This window comes from Bombus impatiens, unplaced genomic scaffold (assembly GCF_000188095.3).
Source record: "Bombus impatiens unplaced genomic scaffold, BIMP_2.2 scf_0049, whole genome shotgun sequence".
NCBI classification, from domain to species: Eukaryota; Metazoa; Arthropoda; class Insecta; order Hymenoptera; family Apidae; genus Bombus; species Bombus impatiens.
This window is the reverse complement of record NT_176468.1, coordinates 520,227-539,325: the sequence shown is the minus strand read 5'-3', so window position 1 is coordinate 539,325 and position 19,099 is coordinate 520,227. Positions and strand designations below refer to the sequence as shown.

The following is a 19,099-nucleotide window of genomic DNA, read 5'->3' as shown; positions in this document are numbered from 1 at the left end:
GAAACAAACACAACGCGCGAGTTCAATGTCCAGCCTGGATGCTCGTTTCCAATAATATTGCAGCGAAAACGAGAGAGTACATATATAGTGTATCTTCTCCATATCCCTTTATCTTTCCGGCTACCGTTGCACATGTGTACCCGGTTTCTTCTTTTTCTGCCCTCCAGTTTAAGCTTCTCTTTTTCTCGATTTGTTTTCCCCCCTCGATTGTTTGTTTTTTCTCCTTTCCCGCTTTGTGTCTCTCTCCCTAGACTGTTTCTCTTGCCTGAAATTCACATTGGTATATATTCTCCTCTGCTCTTCGTTTCCCCCTTGTCCTAACCTCTTTTCCCCCTCACCTCTTTTCTCATCTCCTACTCCCACCCCTTCTTGTACCACCCGTTCGTTACTCACCATTATCACGACGCACTCGTATTGCAAAACAGCAGTTGCACCTCCGTCGCTGCCGTCGTAAACGTCCACGTCGTTTCCATCATCGCTATTATCACTCACACAGGGAAGATGCGCACGGAAGCTGCGCGTACTGCGCTCTTTAGGGCCTATCCTCAACGCGCCTCCCGCCTCTTCTCTCATCATCGAACCGAGAGATCTTCCTATTCGACTTACTTTCGTTTATTTCCGATGATGGTGCAGCTGCATGCGGCAATCGCTGATTGCTGACGATGATGAGCTCTTTCCGAAGAGGTATTCCCACGTATATATATCGCGACGTTGTTCCCCTTTTCGTGGGACCGGACTCGATGCTCCGGTCTCTTCGTACATTATTGTACGGTTAATTCAGGTGATTTCTATAGACACGAGCGCGCACCATTTGTTCCGCTCGTCGATTCGTAATTGACATGTTTCCTTGGCATTTTTCTTTGTCCTCGTGTTTCAGTATCCTTTGTTCTTTGTGGATTTGACCGACGATTCGACAACGACGCCATATTGGTTTTTTAGGGAATTGTTGAGAACTAAATTGTAGGTGCATACACGGTTAAGAACAGATATAAGTGAACAGGTAGTAGAAATAGATATTAGTAAAGTTTCGTTAAATACGGCTTCTTTTTTTTACACAGAAATGTAAATTTTAATTTCAATTATGTAATGAATAATTTATATACTGTGAGTATATAAGGTAATTGAAACTTAAGTATATAACACTACTACCAATTCGATTAAACTTTATTGATACCTATGTACTGTTACTACCTGTCCTTATTTTTGTTCTCGACTATATGATACATGATATCTATTGACACAGATATATAAACATCCAATGTGGTCCATATAAACAGGTGAAAAGGAGAACAGGGTTAAAATGGAATAGCTTGAAATGTTCTTTATGTTAAAACTAGTAATTTTGACGAAGAGGGAATGGAAATACGAATAGAATATATAATTTGTGAGAACATTAAAATTAGGAGTTACATTTACTGCACCCGGAAGAATTTTTAATATTCTACTATTACTATATTCATTGAATCTCCAAAAATGTATAATAACGTTGCATACACATGCTGTGTCATTTATCATTTTGTACCAATTTGCTTAAAGAAAGTCGTAAATCGAGAGATTCTAGGTCACCGTTCATTCACAATAAAATGTGCTAACAGATGGCCAGCAAATAGCTAGAAAGTTTCTTATGTACTGAGGTGAAATCTCAGGTAATATAAATGTTATTATTCCCATTGACAGTGTTTTAAATCTTACCCATTGTAAACGGGGATTGAAGAAAGTGGATCACATCCGTATTAATTTTCATATCCTTACATATTAATGTCATATCAGAATGATTAACTCACTGGAATTTTATTTTTTATTTGCAGAAACATTAATATAGATTTATTACTCTTCTTAAGTAGCTTATTTTATCTATCGTCCTTCATCGAAATCGTTCTCTATTTTGAAACTATATATGCATTGAAATCATTTGCAGACCTATTGTTGTATAATATAGCATAGTATATACCATAATACTGTTTTGCAATATGATCCCACCTGTAAAGGAACACCAGAGATATTATTGACTGATGTGGGATGAGGATGTGTACTCTCTTGTGTATGGCGCTGACGCGTATAAATGTAGCGTGTTTTGCTACAGGTGCAACTGTTTGTATATTTATTTCAATGCACCAATTAAATACTTTTGAACTTAGTGGTACATATGTTTATCTAGAAATCCATATTGATAAAGAAAAATATGTTTTATTTATGTTGAAGTAGAATGGAATTAAAGATGGAGTAAGTGTATATCTTTATTCGTATCAGGATTCGAACTCGAGCCAACAGCACCAGTAGCGCGCGCCTTAGTCGTGACGCTATTGAAGCCCCTTGGTGTTCCTTTACTTTTTCCGGTTTTTTTTCCTGTGAATTTACAGTTTGTATCGCAAAGGCTTCCGATCCCACGAGCACACACGCTTCAAACATTGCGTACCAAATATTCAATATAAAGCATGTCTATCCCGAGAGAAATATGTATATTATTACACTATACATTGTGTATAATGTGAAAATTATATTTCTTTTGGATAGATTTTATTATATCCAAAATGACGGATCCATGCGTAACAATGCTCTAGTGATTTTTTGAGGAAACTGCCGAAATTTTGGAAAGCACCAAATGCTGTTTTCCACCAAAAGCTGCTTCCCAAATTTTGCAAATTAATTTTCAAAAGCACGAAAAATACTTAGGTTATTTAGTATTCTCCACTTCGAAATACGGAATTTCAAATTTACAAATCTCCGTCTATAAAAAGAAATTTGTTTTAGCAGTTAGAATATTAATAATTATAATAAAGGAAAAAGATTCTAAAATTTTGTTTTCTAAATGAAAATATTTCTTATAGTAATAATATATTAATGATTTCGATAAAAGAAAAGATCTAAAATTTTATTATTTTCCTTCTGATTTCAGAATGTGGACCATAAAATGAAGTTCCGCTCTAAGAAAGGAGCATTGCCCTTCGTCGAGTTGAACGGCGAGGAGATCGCGGATAGCACCATCATCCTTCGCGACTTAAGCGCGAAATTCGACAAGGATTTGGACGCCGTCCTTACGGCTGAGCAACGAAGCGTTTCTCACGCAATGATATCGATGATCGAAAACCACCTGGTATGGGTTGTCATGTGCTGGCGTATCAAGAATCTCGATCAAGTTTTGAAGGGTTACAAGGTGAACCTTCAGCACGCGCTCGGTACTCGCATTCCTAATGGTATCCTCAACTTTTTCTTCAAGCTTACATTCGGGCGTAAGGTAATTTCCTATTCTAAATCCCGTTGTTATATCTAACAAATTTCTTATATTTTGAATATTCAATCTTTGAGATAGATTATAACTAGATGTATCACTAAATTAAGAAAAATTTTTATTAATTATCTATTGTAACAATTAACTCAGATATACCCAATATCCTTGGAAGAGAATGATTAAAAAGTAATTTTATTATATTCTACTTAAACTTTATGGTGCTATTTATCGCAATCAATCTTTTTTTTGGCAAACATGACCCTCTTTAAGAAAATTTCATTTAATAATATGAAAATTTTGTAATTAATATATAAGGGAGGGAACAATGTTTCAAAATGTTTTATGAGATGGATTGGGCATATTTGAGTTAATAAAATATGATTACGTGTATATGAAATGTAATATTTTAAATATTTGAGTACTTGTTCCAGGGTGCGAAAAAAGTGAAGGCGCAGGGTATGGGTGTGCATACCCCAGAAGAGATATCCCAATTCGGTTGCGCCGATCTCAAAGTTCTCTCCGACATGCTTGCCGACAAGCCCTTCTTCTTTGGAGATGAGCCGACTACGGTAAATTTTGATTCACTTTCTTAGCAAATCTATTTGAAGACTACTGCGGAAAAGCACGATAAGTCACATTTTCTATTTGCTATAGGACAGCAATTTCCAAATTCAATGCATTTTCAAGTAATAATGTGTTATTGAAATTCCTCTTAAACATACATTTCTACCTTAATTTAAAAGATATAAGATATCAAAAGCGATGAAAGCTTTTTGTAACATTAAAATAAAATATTTTAATTTCTTCCAATACGTTAATATTATAAGAAACTTTCAAGCTTCTGATATTTTACATTATATTTTTTAAATTATGGAGGAAGTCAAATAAATAACAATTTTGGATTAATCGAGACACAATATTTTAACATCTTTCAATATTTTATTAAAATGTGTTAAAATATTCCCTTTTAGTCATACGGTAACACTGAAATTATAAATTCGACAAAAATGTACTTATCATGTTTTCTCGCGTAATCTTCATTCATATTTAATCTCTGCTAAAATACTTTTATATTTGAAACAGTTGGACGTGGTGGCATTCGCCCACCTTGCCCAAATCCTCTATATCGACAAAGACACGCCGTACAGTCTCCGAGATTACATGCAGGAGAATTGTCCAAACTTGGTTGGTCACTGTTCGCGAATGAAGGAGCGATGCTTCCCGGATTGGGATGAGATCTGCTCCACCCTTGACATGAACACGCACCTACCGAAGCCAGAAAAGCAAGAGGAGAAGGAAGGCAAGGAGGACGCGAAGGAGTCGAAGGAATCAAAGGAAGAGAAAGAAGGTGACAAAGAAAAGGCAGATAAGGAAGAAAAAGAGCTGGAGAAGGACAAGGAAGTTGACGAGAACAAAGAAAAGGAAAAAGAAGGGAAATAAGCTGTCTCGAGTGGATATGCAAACAAATAAATCTTTCAAAAAAAAGGGAAAGGAAAAAGAAGATTTGAAACTGAAGAAAATTGAGGGTGTGATCTGGTAAGATATAGAGAAGGGGGGAGGGGGTTGAAAAAGAAGGGAGTGCGGGAGAAAGAATGAGCGTGTGTGTGCGTTTGCATGTGTGCGTAAATGAGCGTGCGTGCGCGCAAGTGTGAATGCGTTTCGTGTGGAATGCTCGACAGAAAGGAACAGAAAGAGAGAGAGAGAGAGAGAGAGAATGTGTGCGTGAAAAAGAGAAAGAATGAGTATATAGAGAGCATGATGATAAGGAGGAGGGGTAAGAATGTGCGTAAATGATAGAGCGACAGAAATTCGATGAGTGCAAGAAAAAAGAGGGTAGTAGGGGGGTTTCAGGTTTAGAGCTCTCTACTTATACGTATAGATATTAAAATAGACTCATAATGTTAAATACTTCGTTTATACGTTCGTAACACGTTACGCCATTTCTCATCGACACCCCAGCACACCCAGTATCGAAGAACAAACTTTATTATTGTATTCGACCCAGGGCCCTTTTTCCCCCCGCGAAAGATAATACATACAATGAAAGCTGGATTAAAAAAGAAGAGTGGGAGGAGTAATAACAGAAACGGGGCTATCTTATAAGTCATTAGAATATCGTAGGTTTGCAATATATCAAATGCAATAGCCTGATACATTCAGGTGTGTGAGAGATCTTCTTCGCTGGACAGTGGCCAAAATGAAATGCATCGTATTCGTCGTGCGGATAGACACGATGTGTATTGTATACGATGCAGTTTAATGCGAAGGAGCAAGATCGTTTATGGTTGCGAGACAGGACGATAGATAGCGCCCCTGACACTGATTCAGGGAGAAGGCGTCTTGTGGTCGCTTCTTATACCATTGGCTCTTACTGTGCAAAATGAGTTACGTACCTAGCGTTCCAGCAACGTACCGTATATCACATTATGATCTTCGTTTGATCGTGTTCTTTAGCCACACATGTACATGTCCGTACTTTTAGAATTGTTATTTAATATGTGATGATTTTAATATTTTGCATTTTTTAACCGTTCTTTCCACACAATCGGACTCCATTCGAATAATCATCATTCAAAACGTACTATATCATAGATTCCTTTTTGATACATTTGAATACTCGAATGACCTCTCAGAAATCGTTTTTCATGCAACGATAATCAGAGATCGAATTGTCAGGTGCATCAGAAAAAGAATAATGACTGTTTTTCATATTGTCTTGAATTTGCATCGTGATCTTTATTTTTTTATACGAGTTTCACCTCGAGTAGAAGCTCATTTACGTATGTGCGTGCGTCGAGTTGTGACCTTTTTACGATTTATTAACGTCTCTTCGACGAACGAAGGATCATTTGCGATTGCGGATCGACGGTAAATGATAATATTTACGATGATTTGTATATTATTAGAGATATTTATATTGCGTGCACGCGGATGCAATCCGATTGATGGCGCCGCTGGAAGCGGAAACGGCGCCGTCACCGCGCTCTGAAATCGTTTCAGGCGCTTTGTTTCTTCTTTTTCTTTCATCGAGACAAGAAGAAAAAATATAAATGAAACAAAGAGACAAAAGGAAACTATGAAAGAGGCATCGGACAAATATCGATTCCCTCTATCTGTGTTTCCTTTTGATATTCGGAAACGAAATAAAAATTTTTTAAAATAAAAGAAAAAGAAAAACGAATGAAACGCTGTGCTGCCCCCGTGTGTTAGTTGAACTTTATTAGATGACTTTTTTCTTCGAATGTGTGAGGAAAATTTTACATAACGAAGTAAAAGAAGAAAAAAAAGAAAATACAAAAAAGTGTCTTTCACGCATCGAAATGAAGGGAAAAAAACAATTTACACACAGAGAATACACCAAACACATACACGCTCACATAAACACACAAGTACAGACATTTTGATGTATAATGTTATATCGAACGGGAATTGAGTGTTTTTTGTACGAGACCCGCTTTTTAGCAAGCGTTGGTCAGAAAAATAATTCCACGAGGACACGAGTTTAATATAATTAATATTTAAGTAGCTTACTATAATTAAACGACGATTACGATTACATAAAGGACAAAAGGAAAAAACAAGTAAACAATTAGTCTGTGGAAGCTGTTTATACCTTAGGAACAACGCATACGTTTACACCCGTGGTTACATTATTATTATTATTAATTATTATGGATTATTACGAGTACGAGTAAAATAATAAGATAATGAAAAATTAGACGAAGAGGAAAGGAAAGAAAGAAATGAAAAGGAGACAGCAAGTAATAAGAAAACAAGACCATAAACGTTGTAAGCACAGTAGGTAGGCACACATCCAGTACAGTAAGATTATTATAAGAGGAATAATAATAATAATTATAATATGACTGCTCGTTTTATGCTCGGCGCTATACATTTCATTGTCATTATTATATCACCATTTATTAACGAAATACATACGAACAAATAAAATGTGTTTATAAATATAATGTCATCTTTACGAAATTTTCATCGATCTTTATTGAACCGACCTGACACGATGAACGTTATTTTTTACAAGTAACAGAAAAAAAAGAAGAATCAACGTTTTATTTTGTATTGCTTGTATTTTGCGACATATATTTTCTCCTTGTGCATTTTTAAAGGTAGCACGTATACACTGCATGCAAATTTAGGTTAGGCGATATACGTAATTTAGGTTTCGTTTTTAAGAGAAATCTTCATTTTTTAATCCCCCCTTTTTAATTATGTTATAATTATAACGAATATGTACATACGTCGTGTATAAGCTGTACGATCAATAATTTTTTTCACACAAACCTTGATATAAGTTTTATATTGATATACATATATACATAAATGAAATTAAAGTATAATTAGTAACAAGTAGAACAATATGTGCATTATATTATAAATAATGAATAAGAACAAAATTGTCGATGTCGAGTTAGAGATTTAATAAAACACAATAAAAAAATATATTCACAATGGTCGATATTAATGTTTATTTTAGTTTATTTTCAAAAGTGCCATAAGACGAAGATGATAAAACGGAAGAAGCATTTAAATAGAATAAAAGTATGATTAGACTTGTTTATTATCTAAAATCTGAAGATTTACATAACAACGAACGATTGAAACGATTCTGTAAGATAGTTTACAATAGAATACTTTTAATTTGGCGTAATTTTCAACTGTAGCTGTATTCTTTTTAAATTTGTTTGTACCAAATTGTTTGAATTAATGAGACATATAACTCTTTCATTTTTATCATACAAGTTTGAGAAAATTTTACTGTTGATTGCTTTTAAAAGAATACAGCTTAATAATACTTTTTAGTAATTAAAGCTTTATTTTACGACCTTCTACTCGGCACCAAGATATGTATAATATTGCTATAATTTAACGCTACGATTAACCTGTATACAATTATTCAGTGCCACGCAGATAGCTTTTTATTTTCCGAATCTTTTAGATTTGATTATGGTTACACATTAATTTTTATTTTCTGTTTAACTTTTCCTAAAACTTCTTTTAATCGATTTTTTTTTCAACAATGCTTAGTCTATAAAGATTAATAACAGGTTTGTAAAAGCAATAATCAACTCAGAAATCAACTTTAGAAACTAAAAACACAAACTTTTAGATATTAACTCTCCTTTTATTACATTAAAATATTTTTATCAATCGTGTAACTTGATAGTAAGTTATTTTCTGAAAGTCAGAAAATTCTCTAGATATGTAAAAATAGACGCAAGCAACTAATATTGCTATACATGTGGTCCCTACTGATTCAAAAATATTTTAATCATGTTCTAAGAATTGTTGTTGGAATATAACCAATGTTTTACTTTCTAGAAAAATAATTTCTGTCTATATAAGACTAATATTTAAAGAAATTAATATACATATTCGTAATGTTTGAAATAAATTACTGTCAAATATCTCATAAAACAAAAGGAAGTTCAGCAGAAACTACATAGCTTCAAATCTCTACAGTTTATCGCACATTTATTTTTATATTTTCATAGATATAATTAATTTTCAAGATTATATATATTAATCTAAATATCATTATGGACTCGATCTAGAGTACCATGTTCGAGGTAGTGTAATTAAGATCTTAATATTGATTTAATATTTTATGTTCTTTAATATCTCTTAATATCATCCTTCCTAGGATTTTTAACTCTCTAAACTTTCGAAGATGTCAAATCAATCAGATTCGCAAATAAATTTAGAAAATAATTTTTTCAATTCATTTAACAAGATATATAGCAAAATATTGTAACACACATTAATTCCGTAATCGCATAATTCCATTTTACCCTTATTCTCTTATCTAACAATATTATCTGCGTTTTTGAACTCATATCACAAGAAACATTAATATTTGCAATTCGCATATTCTAAAAAGTGTCATTGCAACATATTAACATCATAAAAAATATGATAGGTACTTGTCCAGTTCGTCTTAAACTCTGCTATTGAAGGTTTCTCATATGTAATATCTTAACCATCACTCTCAAGCGAGTGAAACAATTTGAAAGAACTGTACGAACGATAAAATGCAAAGAATCATGACAGCCTCCTCAAAAGGCTGTACTAGCCGTGGACGACTGCACGCCGGACTTTGAATTTGATCGTCCGGCGTGTGACTATAGCTACGTGGACGCAGCTAGACTTATTGATGTCGATTCAGTGACGGCTGATCGTGGTTTCACGTCCAACGAGTCATAAAGCGGAAACTCACAACAGAAGAGGCATTTCAGAAAGTACGGCACCTCGACGTAGAAGGATGGTGGCATTGGAATTAATGGCGATGTGGATTGCTTGTAATAGCGATATTCGGCGTTACTGGAAGATGATAAAATATTTTTCTCGACAAATCTTTCTTATTATTACATACTACATTTTATACAAGATTTATATAAGACTTAACCCATTGTCTTAAGATCTCTGCAATATTTACTTTAACCCTCAAACAGTATTCTTGGGTTAATTGTGATAACTGTTAAAATAATTATTTAGTTACTCTTAATCTTACAACCAGATAAAAAGTCAGTTTTGGTAACATAGAAGTGATTATTGAATTTGAAAATTGAATTTGAATATCATATTCTTTCCCCTGTGATATACAGTTTATAGAATTGAAGGTAGACATTGAAATACACAATCTACCTTTGTTGAATCATAACAATAATCTATACCACGATTATGACACGATATTATAAGACAAGGAATTAGTAAAGACTGAAGATTTGATAAAGTGATACATGGGTTGTAAATCGGGAACTTACTCGCGATACCTCTCATCAGAGGCTCTTTCCAATAGAGGCATACCGGACAAAAATAGGATAATAATTGTAGTGAAGATTGGGGAAGCTATAGCGATCCATTCAAAGCCTTCAATCACGTTTAACGATATCGTGAAAATACCCCACCATACCACTATTTCCCCGAAATAGTTTGGATGTCTGGAGAGTCGCCATAATCCTGCAATTAAATATAAAGTAAACAGCAGACTTTGAATAATATTTTAAAAAGTTTAGTATAGAAAATATACCATCATTGCACCACTTTCCATTATTTATTGGATCTTGTTTGAAAGAGAATTTCTGTAAATCGGCATATGTTTCGGCTAATAAACCGGTCACAAAGAGTCCTGTACCAGTGCTATCTAATGTTGTCATAGTTTTAGGAGCTGGCGGTATTTTATGCCGCGGTGAATTGATGATAATCACTGGTAAACTGACTACATAAACCCATATAGCCTAAAAATAAATTTTAATTAGTTATATATACATATTTATTGTATTCTAAACAAATATTTGATTTTGACTAAACTGTGCGTAATCTTAAAATTGTTTGTCACCTGAAATGTCCAAAATACAGCGAAGCGAATCACGTTACTGCGGCGATCTTCAAACCTCTTGTCACGACCAATTTTAATAATTCGATACAACAGATATCCAGAAAGACGAATACCCCATAAGCAAACGAATATGGTGACCATAAGCTGCCTGCTGTCATAAGGCTACGATACAATTGTTTACACAAATATAAATTAATAATTTACAAATTATTCATACGATAATAAATCAACAATTTTAGAAGTTTTACCTATTGATACATTTAACATACATTTTATTTGTATGATACGTACTATAGAAAGCAATTTTCTTTTTAATCTCTAATCTCTCTATAGAGAAAGATTCAATGTTAAATATTATATTTTTTTATAATAATCTTAAATTATTTGCACTTATACAATTATAGATAATGTAAGCTTTTGATGAATTTACTGATGTGGATTATATTAATCTATTACAATATAATATAAAATTACTATAAGACACTTCCCCAAAATACCTTATGGTAAATTTCATAAAGATACGTTAATAGTTCCTCGAACCTGAGAGGAAGTGTTCGAATTACCTCTTAATGGCGGCCATAGATCTCTTTCGAAAACAAACGGTCGTGTAAAAATAAACTGTGGCGGTTGAATCAAACGTTCAAATGTATCTTTCCGCGCATTTTCGATTAAATGATTTCGGTCTGTTGTTCATTTACACGAGCACGAGCATGGAAGCGGTTTTATAATTAGAATACCTTGCCCACTTGGCCGAGAAAAAAAGTGAGAAGGGCGAGGATGATGAAGTTCGTGCCGCCGGCAAAATCCGTTAATTTGTCCAGCTGAAAGGTCGCCGCAATCGTGAAGAAGATGATTTGCATGCCAACGGTGACGATCGCGCTCACCGCGAAGTGGTCCTCGTCTAAAATATCGACCGCCATTGATCCTAGTTGATTGCCCACTCCCGCGCTCGATGAACTATTTTCGAATCTGGAATCGTTAATGAAGATATTACATGTGCGTTCATGTATATGCTTTGTTAGATAGAGATCTAGAATTTTACTGTTTTAATTTCATTACAGAATGGAACTTTTGGTCACCTATCCATAACTTCATATGTAATTACGTAAATAATTTTTTTATGTCATTTTATTTTATGTAATTAGATATTTTATGATATTTCTTTAAAGGTTATATTTTTTTATGTATTTAGATATTTGAACTACTTGTTTATAACTTTAGGTAATAATTAAATGTCAGAGTTATTTGTAACTTTTTATTTTTGTACTTCATAATAGTCCTTTACAGGTTATGTTTCTTTCCTTAAATTTGTTTAAATTATCTAGTCAGTCTTTCATAATTCCGTAATTATTAATAATGAATATAATCAAATAAAGTAATTTAATAAAATAATTAGGAATTAATAAATGAAAGAAAATTTATTCTTTGTGTTCTTGTAATATCATTTATATATAATATCTTAGCAATTTGTGTTACTGTAATTGCTTATAATACGATTGATGTAGTAGATTACAAGCGTAATAAGTGTAGTTGGAACAGCAGTGTTATAACTGGTAAGTAGTATAAGCAACGGTTTGATCAGACTTGAGAAGATTATGTGTTGATACATAACTCAACATCTGACATCTTTATGATTCTATTTTGTTTCTTGTATAAGCAGCCTTGATATCTATAAGTAGGCTCATTTATAAATTATATCGGCTCGTGCGTACTGCAATTGCATTATTCAATAAGAATAGTATGTTTCCAAAAAACATAATATATCTACTTGAAACTGAAGAAAAAACATTTTATAACTTTTTAAATCTATTTTATAACATTTTATAACATTTATTTTATAACTTGAATCGCTTAATTTGGAGTCAAATCTCAATAAAATTATTCATAGAAACTTAAAACAATTTATGTGTGTCAACTTGAGATAAAAATATGAAAGATTAAAATAAAGGTACAATATTGAAAAATGAAAAATTTTTAATTCAAAGTTAAAAATACAGATGCTATATATTCTCCATTAGTTTGGTTAATATATTTCATTGTATAACTTTGATTCCTGCGTCAACATTATGATCATTTAACTGCCACTGCATCGTAGAGCGTCGCAATGCAGTTCAGTTTGTTCAATATCCTCACAAAAAATGTTCAGAAAGATACCATTCCTTTTACAACATGTACTCGTAACACTTAAATAATCTCTTTTATCTAATGCAGTGAGATTTCACAAAATATTTTCAGTCATGAAAAAGTCAAAAAAAAAAAAAAAATATCATTATTTGTACTTACCGTTCTTTAATTCGAAACTTTTGCATTATATACTCTCACAATTCTATCTTTAATCAATCATAAGACAAAACGTATCTTCCTCAAAAAAAAAAAAAAAAAAAAGAAAAAGGAAAAGAAAGAAAAGAAAGAAACTCTGAAATATCAATTACTTATTCAAAACAATACGAATTTCCGGAAGTGCACATTATCACCACTTTCGAGCCAGTATAAAAAATTCCTACCATTTTTCTACTATGAAGATTGAAGAAGCAACTTGTTCGATGTTATCAATGAAAAACAACGCGAAGCACCATTCACGAGCTCGAGTATCGCCAAATATTAAAACTGAAACCGTTAATTGTTATTCGATTAACCATTTTTAAGTTACGCATCAACGCTACGTTGGAGATGAATACGGATCACACGAGCCACTGTCACCTCGAGAATACCATGGAAATTTCAGCGAAGTCACAATATCTTAGTAGCGCGAATTTTTAGCTAATGAAGAACGTACAGAGTGGGTATATACACAGTGAGTGCGATGGTATATACATCGGTTAAAGGAATACGACAATTACCTCGACAGAGAGGGACATCATCGTAGTAACTGACAGAACGGGTGGACTTACTTCCACGCGCGGCGACAAGCAGCGGCAGGACTACGAGGGGATTCAATGTCGAGTCGAGTCTAAAACGAGAAACCCATGATCACGTGCTATGAAACGACCGCGAGCGCATCGGCGCTTTTCTTCTAGCTCCGTCCTTTTCTCGCTACGCTACGCGTCTCTCTTTGTTTATTACTCTATGGTGTCGACCTATTGGATTTCCCGATTCAGATTGACCATCTGGCATTATGGTTTATTATAATTATTTCCATAATTAATACTTTTCCTCATGATTACTTTACCATTAGTGATTTTATTAGAAAAAGTTTATTTTACTTAAAAGTAGGTAGAATTAAAATATCTTACATTAGAAAGAATTATTATAATTTGTTATTTAAAATGATTTAGAAAGGGGTAAAGATATACTATAAGGTTTTTAATTTATTTCATGTTCTTTAAGTACGTGTATATGATGTTTACATTTGTATATACATTTTTTGTAAGTATAGGTAACGTCTTCATAAAAGATGTTTTTTTCTCTTTTTTCGATAAAATGATTGTTTTTCTGCTTTCTGCATAGTTATTTTATCACAATTGCTCTTTTCTCTCAGAGCGCTGTGATCTGCGCCCATTCAGCATGGAATCAATATGTACACGCGAGCGCGGGTGAGTTTCCAGTTAAATGGAACATGGCGCATTACGCTTTTCGTTTGTATTGTCATTCATTTGTACTTGCAAAAACAATGGGCATCCTTTAAGAGACATCTTTTAAAATGCTCGAGTTTGGTATTGAACTTAGGAATTTTTTTTGTAATTATACAAAGATGGATGAAAATAAAAAGAATTAGTAGATTATTTCTTCAAATCGAATTAAGAATAATTTATTTTAGTATTGTACATTATATTATTATAATAGTAACTTTACAAACAATAACTATGTCTTAGATAAGATAACGCTTCTCAATGCGTATCTTCTTATAAATGTTATAAAATCCAGTTTGATGAAGATAAATGATTATAATAAGTGTTTCATGATCGCGCGTTACATTTTGGTCTTCCTTCGCGATAAAAAAGTACAGAGATCCATTGTGTATGGAAATGTAATAATTTATAACTTGCAGTGCTCTGTTTCTCTTAAATGAATTGGAAAATAATATTAAAAATGTAGCATGTTTTCTTGAATCTTATTGATCTTCCATTTTTACAATATCCTCAACTTCTTTTTAATTCATTTCAACAGCTGCACTGCACAACTCGTTCCAATTGTTTCATTTTTTTCTTAAGCTAATACCTATTTTAGATTTTAAGATCTAGTATATTTGCCCCAGATGTGAAGCATGAAGACAGATGCAATGAAGAGAAGAGACATAACAAGCACAGGCACTGGTCCTCTGTAAATAGATATTTAAATTATTAGCATTTGACTCAAATATATTAGCTCATGAAACTATTTCAACACCTCTAGAAACATTTTATGTATATATTATAAACAATATTTTGAAATTTCATTAGCACTAGAGCAAAACACGACTATTGTCAATAAATGTAATATTGATAAAATTTGAAATAGATCTGGACATATATAGTATTTACAAGATATTTCTTAGAAACATATACTTTGCAAAGATTACTACAGTATTTCAACAGTCAATAATTTCCTGTATTAATAAACTAGAATATTTAGCGAGACCATTTGTAATACTAATTGTGTGTTTAAGGCTACTATTTATGCTTTATATTAATTTTTCACTAACCATATGTTTGCAATAAATGTCTTATATATTATATATATTATAATAAATGTCTTGAATATATTTATAAAAAAATTCTGCAGTTGGTATTCAAATATTTTCATGGGCAACTATACATATTTGAATTCTATATCTCTATATTTTTTCTCAAGACTTTACGTTTACTTACACTTTGATGCCAGGAGAGTCATCGGTATAAAACCTCCACATGCCATCAGAACCAGCTCCTGTGTTTCTACTCCTGGTTGAAGTAGTTGTCGCAGTTTTCCTTTGTCTAACTGTACCACCACCACCTGTTCTAGGTACTATAGCTTTGCTTGGCGATCGGCCCGTGGCTCCAACTGAAGTAGAACTAGCTGCAGCAGGCTTAAAAAGATAAACAAAATATAACCATAAATTTCTACACAAAAAACTGTCTTCATTTCCTATTTAAAATTTTTACGAAAATACTTACCATTGTTTGTTATGTTTTCTTGACGCTTGTTCGTCAGTAAAGTGAAAAATAAGGAAAAGTTTGTTTTATAATTTAAAATTTTGTTTAAACTCACAATGAATTAATATGTGGATTCGCTTCACTTTTTTAAGATACGTTTCGTTATCTTATTGTGAGCAACATTAAGAGAATATTGGAATAAAGTGACTTGGTAATATTGTATCGTGCAAAGCCAACCTTCTACCAATTAGTTTTAAACGTTTACTGCTAGCATAAAGCACAGTATAAACCGACGTGTCACATGCATACCATCCACGTAGTGAGCTCCAGACACGTCATCATATGCCGTTAAATTCATAGTGATGCGTGAGCGTTGATCTTTATGCCGCGTTTTCATGTGAAGAATCGTGACCAAACATTTTATCAAACTATATATAATTACAGTCTGTGAATAATATCCAATTATCTTTAAAAAAATGAGCAGTTGCATAAATAATTATTTTCAAATTAAATTAGCAAGTTTTCTAGAACTTATTAGATCATAAAATAAATAGAACACAGTACGGCAAATTTAATTGTAAAATATAGCTTGATATTAAAAATTATCTGCTTTATCAAATTTAAAATAAGATAAAAATGAAACAAAGATATAAATAATATGTTTTGATATATAACATAATAAAAGTGAAAAATTTTGAAATATCACGAAATATCACGCTAATGATTTAAGTATTTGTAATTTTATAAAATTTCAATTTCATAGATTTTGTTAAATAAAAAAAAACTATAATGTTACATACTTATGATAGTATAGGGCATTTATTTGTTATTTACAGAATATATGATCATTAGTTTGTGTTTCACAGTTTTCTATATTAATTATATTTTTGGTAATAAATAACATATAACTTTTATATAAGTATAGATCGCGCGAATTAATGCATGTAATTTGTCATACTGTGATTCTATACAAAAGATCTTAAGTATACGTGCATGCATAATGGTCGCACGCATAATAATTTATGTTCTACAATTTTATCCTTTAATCTTTTCCGTGTTTTAGCAGACTAGTTATAAATTTATGACAACATATTACACTATCTCTTACAAAATTGTTCACACCATGATATAAAAGAAAATCGTACATATCGTTACAGGAACTTTCTCCTTTTTGTTTCACTTATTGTACATTTTTAGCCAATGTAAGGTAAAAAATACGAAACTGTGTTGCCGTTGTTTACATGTAAATCTTTACACAAATGCATTCATTATTAATAAAAGTAAAAAGTTCATAAAATACAAAGTTTAATACTTCTATTGGTCTCAGAGTGTACAGTCTCAATGATACTTCTCTTTGCGCCAATAACAGAAAATATTCTGTAAATGCTTATAAATGCAGTAGTTGCATGTAATATACAATACTTATTTGTGTAAATTAGATATACCTTTTCAACGGTATCAAAACAATGATTATTGTATGATTGTTCAGTCACTGTAGAGTATTTTAAATGCATGAATTCGAAATATTTCATACGAATCTTACAGTAATATATTGATATACTAGCAATACAAAATTTTGTAAAGGTATGTTGCATATCTAAGCTACTGTAACTTCATTATGCTTTGGCATTCTGTTATATATTTTACAATATAGAAATACTTAAAAAATTAAAATGACTTTCTCATCCATATAATTATTTCTTTTGTTAAAAAACCAATCAAGAAATACGCTTCACTTTCTTGTTATTCAAATAAGACTTCTTTTTGTATGTAAATATATACATAGTGTTAAGAAATATTCATATGGACCCAGCGCAGCAGTTACTGTTTGGCACAAGGAATATTGTTGCAAATTTTGATATACAATAAACATTATATAGTATGATTTTTACGCAGGCGCATCTAAATCACGCTTTTTAAGCATAATTTTACATAAATGATAGCATCATTAGCCATTATCAGAAAAACATTTCCATACAATCACATTTTTTTCAACAACAATAACGAACCATAACAGGACCTTTATACATATATATCTATTGCTCTAATGCTTTATTTTTATTGCAATTAGAAACGGATATTATGCCTGCAATGTAACCATAACAATCAGTGAGTGTGCATCAATTAACATTATGCCCTATTATAATTGGAATCGTAAATAATTGTTACGAATATGTTTTAAAAATAGAAATTAAAATACAAAGTATTTAATCATTTTGTGACAACTAACTCAAAGATATCTTACTACTGGTCATAATCTAATACAATATTTGGCAGACATATAGCTCCAATAAATTGACTTTGTTATTGTATAGAGCGAAATAAATATTCTCCTTAGACCAAATTGATCTCTTATTTGGTATTTAAGTACTTGTCACTCCTTTACGGGCTACTAATAGATTTAATACTGGATGCTTTCTGATATATGATACTGCTTTTTTATGAGTTACCATTGTAAAATCATACCCATTGCACTGTAAAATTTTATCATGTATACGAAGACCGCTCTTTGCTGCTGGTGATCCTTCATGTACTTCAGTTACATATATACCCTAAAATATTGTAAAATATCAGTTAATAACATCTGACAATATGGGATGCATTTACAATATCCTATATCATATTAATCTCCATTACATTATCTGTATAACCCTGAGGACTTTTTCTGAAATCTTGATCAATTCCACCTCCAATTTTAAAGCCACACTTCATCACTTCTTCCCCATTTTCATTAACATCCGTTTCTTTTACCAATATAATTGGTATCTAAAAATAAAATAAAGTACATAGTAAAATTTGTTCATAATAGAATATTTTGTTTAATATTACTACATGAATATCTTTTATCATGATTATTGCATTGTATCAATTTATATTGTATGAAAACAAAAAAAATCAGAAAGAATTTAAAAATAAAATTATATATTGTCAAAAATAAAAAGAAATTAAATTAATCATGAAGTTCAATGCCTAAAAAATACTTGACAATAATCGAACGAGTATCACTTGTATACTTACGCTTAAACATTCCATAGCAGTGCCAGCTTGATGCTGAAAAGCCATTTTCGCGCACATAATGATAAATCTTGTGTCTGATGAGATCAGATTGACAATTGCTTCTGATGATTCAACGTTACCACCAATTGCTCACGCACTATACACACCAATGTACCGATCACACAACTATTCAAAGATGTGTGTATGAAGATGTATTTAGAAAAACGTGTTATTGAGTAGCAGAAAAATTTTGGTTCACTCTGAACGTGAAATCAATCGGACAATACCGTTAAGCTTGGTACACTTCAGCGTTGTTAAGATCAGTTAAGTTAAGACAATTTCGTTCTCACGTTGACAGCCATGCGTACTGTTCAATATAGATAGGAAAATATCGTTCCAATAGTGTATCGTAGAAAATATCATTGACTAAGTATAGGATAGACTTGACATTCAATGCTTTTTTGTGTT

At 32.1% G+C, this 19,099-nt stretch overlaps 4 protein-coding genes across 7 annotated transcripts in view; 1 reads left to right on the top strand and 3 right to left on the bottom strand.

Moving 5' to 3' along the window:
• LOC100746123 (failed axon connections) overlaps positions 1-7,213 on the top strand; it is a 55,544-nt gene extending 48,331 nt beyond the window's left edge. Inside the window, exons 2-4 of one of the 2 annotated variants that reach the window (XM_012391343.3) lie at positions 2,897-3,235; positions 3,649-3,798; positions 4,313-7,213. In XM_012391343.3, coding sequence (XP_012246766.1) covers positions 2,897-3,235; positions 3,649-3,798; positions 4,313-4,669 — 846 coding nt within the window. In that variant the 3' untranslated portion in view covers positions 4,670-7,213. The remainder of the gene's footprint in view (positions 1-2,896; positions 3,236-3,648; positions 3,799-4,312) is intronic. The other variant, XM_003485303.4, reaches the window with a different exon arrangement.
• A 574-nt stretch (positions 7,214-7,787) lies between these two features.
• LOC100746001 lies at positions 7,788-13,561 on the bottom strand. Of its 3 annotated transcripts, none has more exons than XM_003485302.4 (6): positions 13,424-13,561; positions 11,321-11,552; positions 10,584-10,745; positions 10,275-10,482; positions 10,009-10,204; positions 7,788-9,565 (listed from the first exon to the last, which is right to left on the bottom strand). In XM_003485302.4, exons 2-6 carry the CDS (start codon positions 11,501-11,503, stop codon positions 9,373-9,375), a joined length of 942 nt encoding a protein of 313 aa, XP_003485350.1. In that variant the 5' UTR covers positions 11,504-11,552; positions 13,424-13,561; the 3' UTR covers positions 7,788-9,372. The 3 variants fall into 3 exon arrangements, with proteins under 3 accessions (XP_003485350.1, XP_024227055.1, XP_012246877.1); XM_024371287.2 differs by lacking the exon at positions 13,424-13,561 and adding an exon at positions 13,088-13,360; XM_012391454.3 differs by lacking the exon at positions 13,424-13,561 and adding an exon at positions 12,867-13,044.
• A 759-nt stretch (positions 13,562-14,320) lies between these two features.
• LOC100745883 (protein transport protein Sec61 subunit beta) lies at positions 14,321-16,000 on the bottom strand. The gene is made up of 3 exons (XM_003485301.4): positions 15,656-16,000; positions 15,371-15,567; positions 14,321-14,841 (listed from the first exon to the last, which is right to left on the bottom strand). Exons 1-3 carry the CDS (start codon positions 15,656-15,658, stop codon positions 14,754-14,756), a joined length of 288 nt encoding a protein of 95 aa, XP_003485349.1. The 5' UTR covers positions 15,659-16,000; the 3' UTR covers positions 14,321-14,753.
• A 431-nt stretch (positions 16,001-16,431) lies between these two features.
• Positions 16,432-19,033, bottom strand: LOC100745766 (tax1-binding protein 3 homolog). The gene is made up of 3 exons (XM_003485300.4): positions 18,653-19,033; positions 18,272-18,400; positions 16,432-18,186 (listed from the first exon to the last, which is right to left on the bottom strand). The coding sequence occupies exons 1-3, from the start codon at positions 18,707-18,709 to the stop codon at positions 17,998-18,000; spliced, it is 375 nt and encodes a 124-aa protein (XP_003485348.1). The 5' UTR covers positions 18,710-19,033; the 3' UTR covers positions 16,432-17,997.
• Positions 19,034-19,099: the final 66 nt, after the last annotated feature.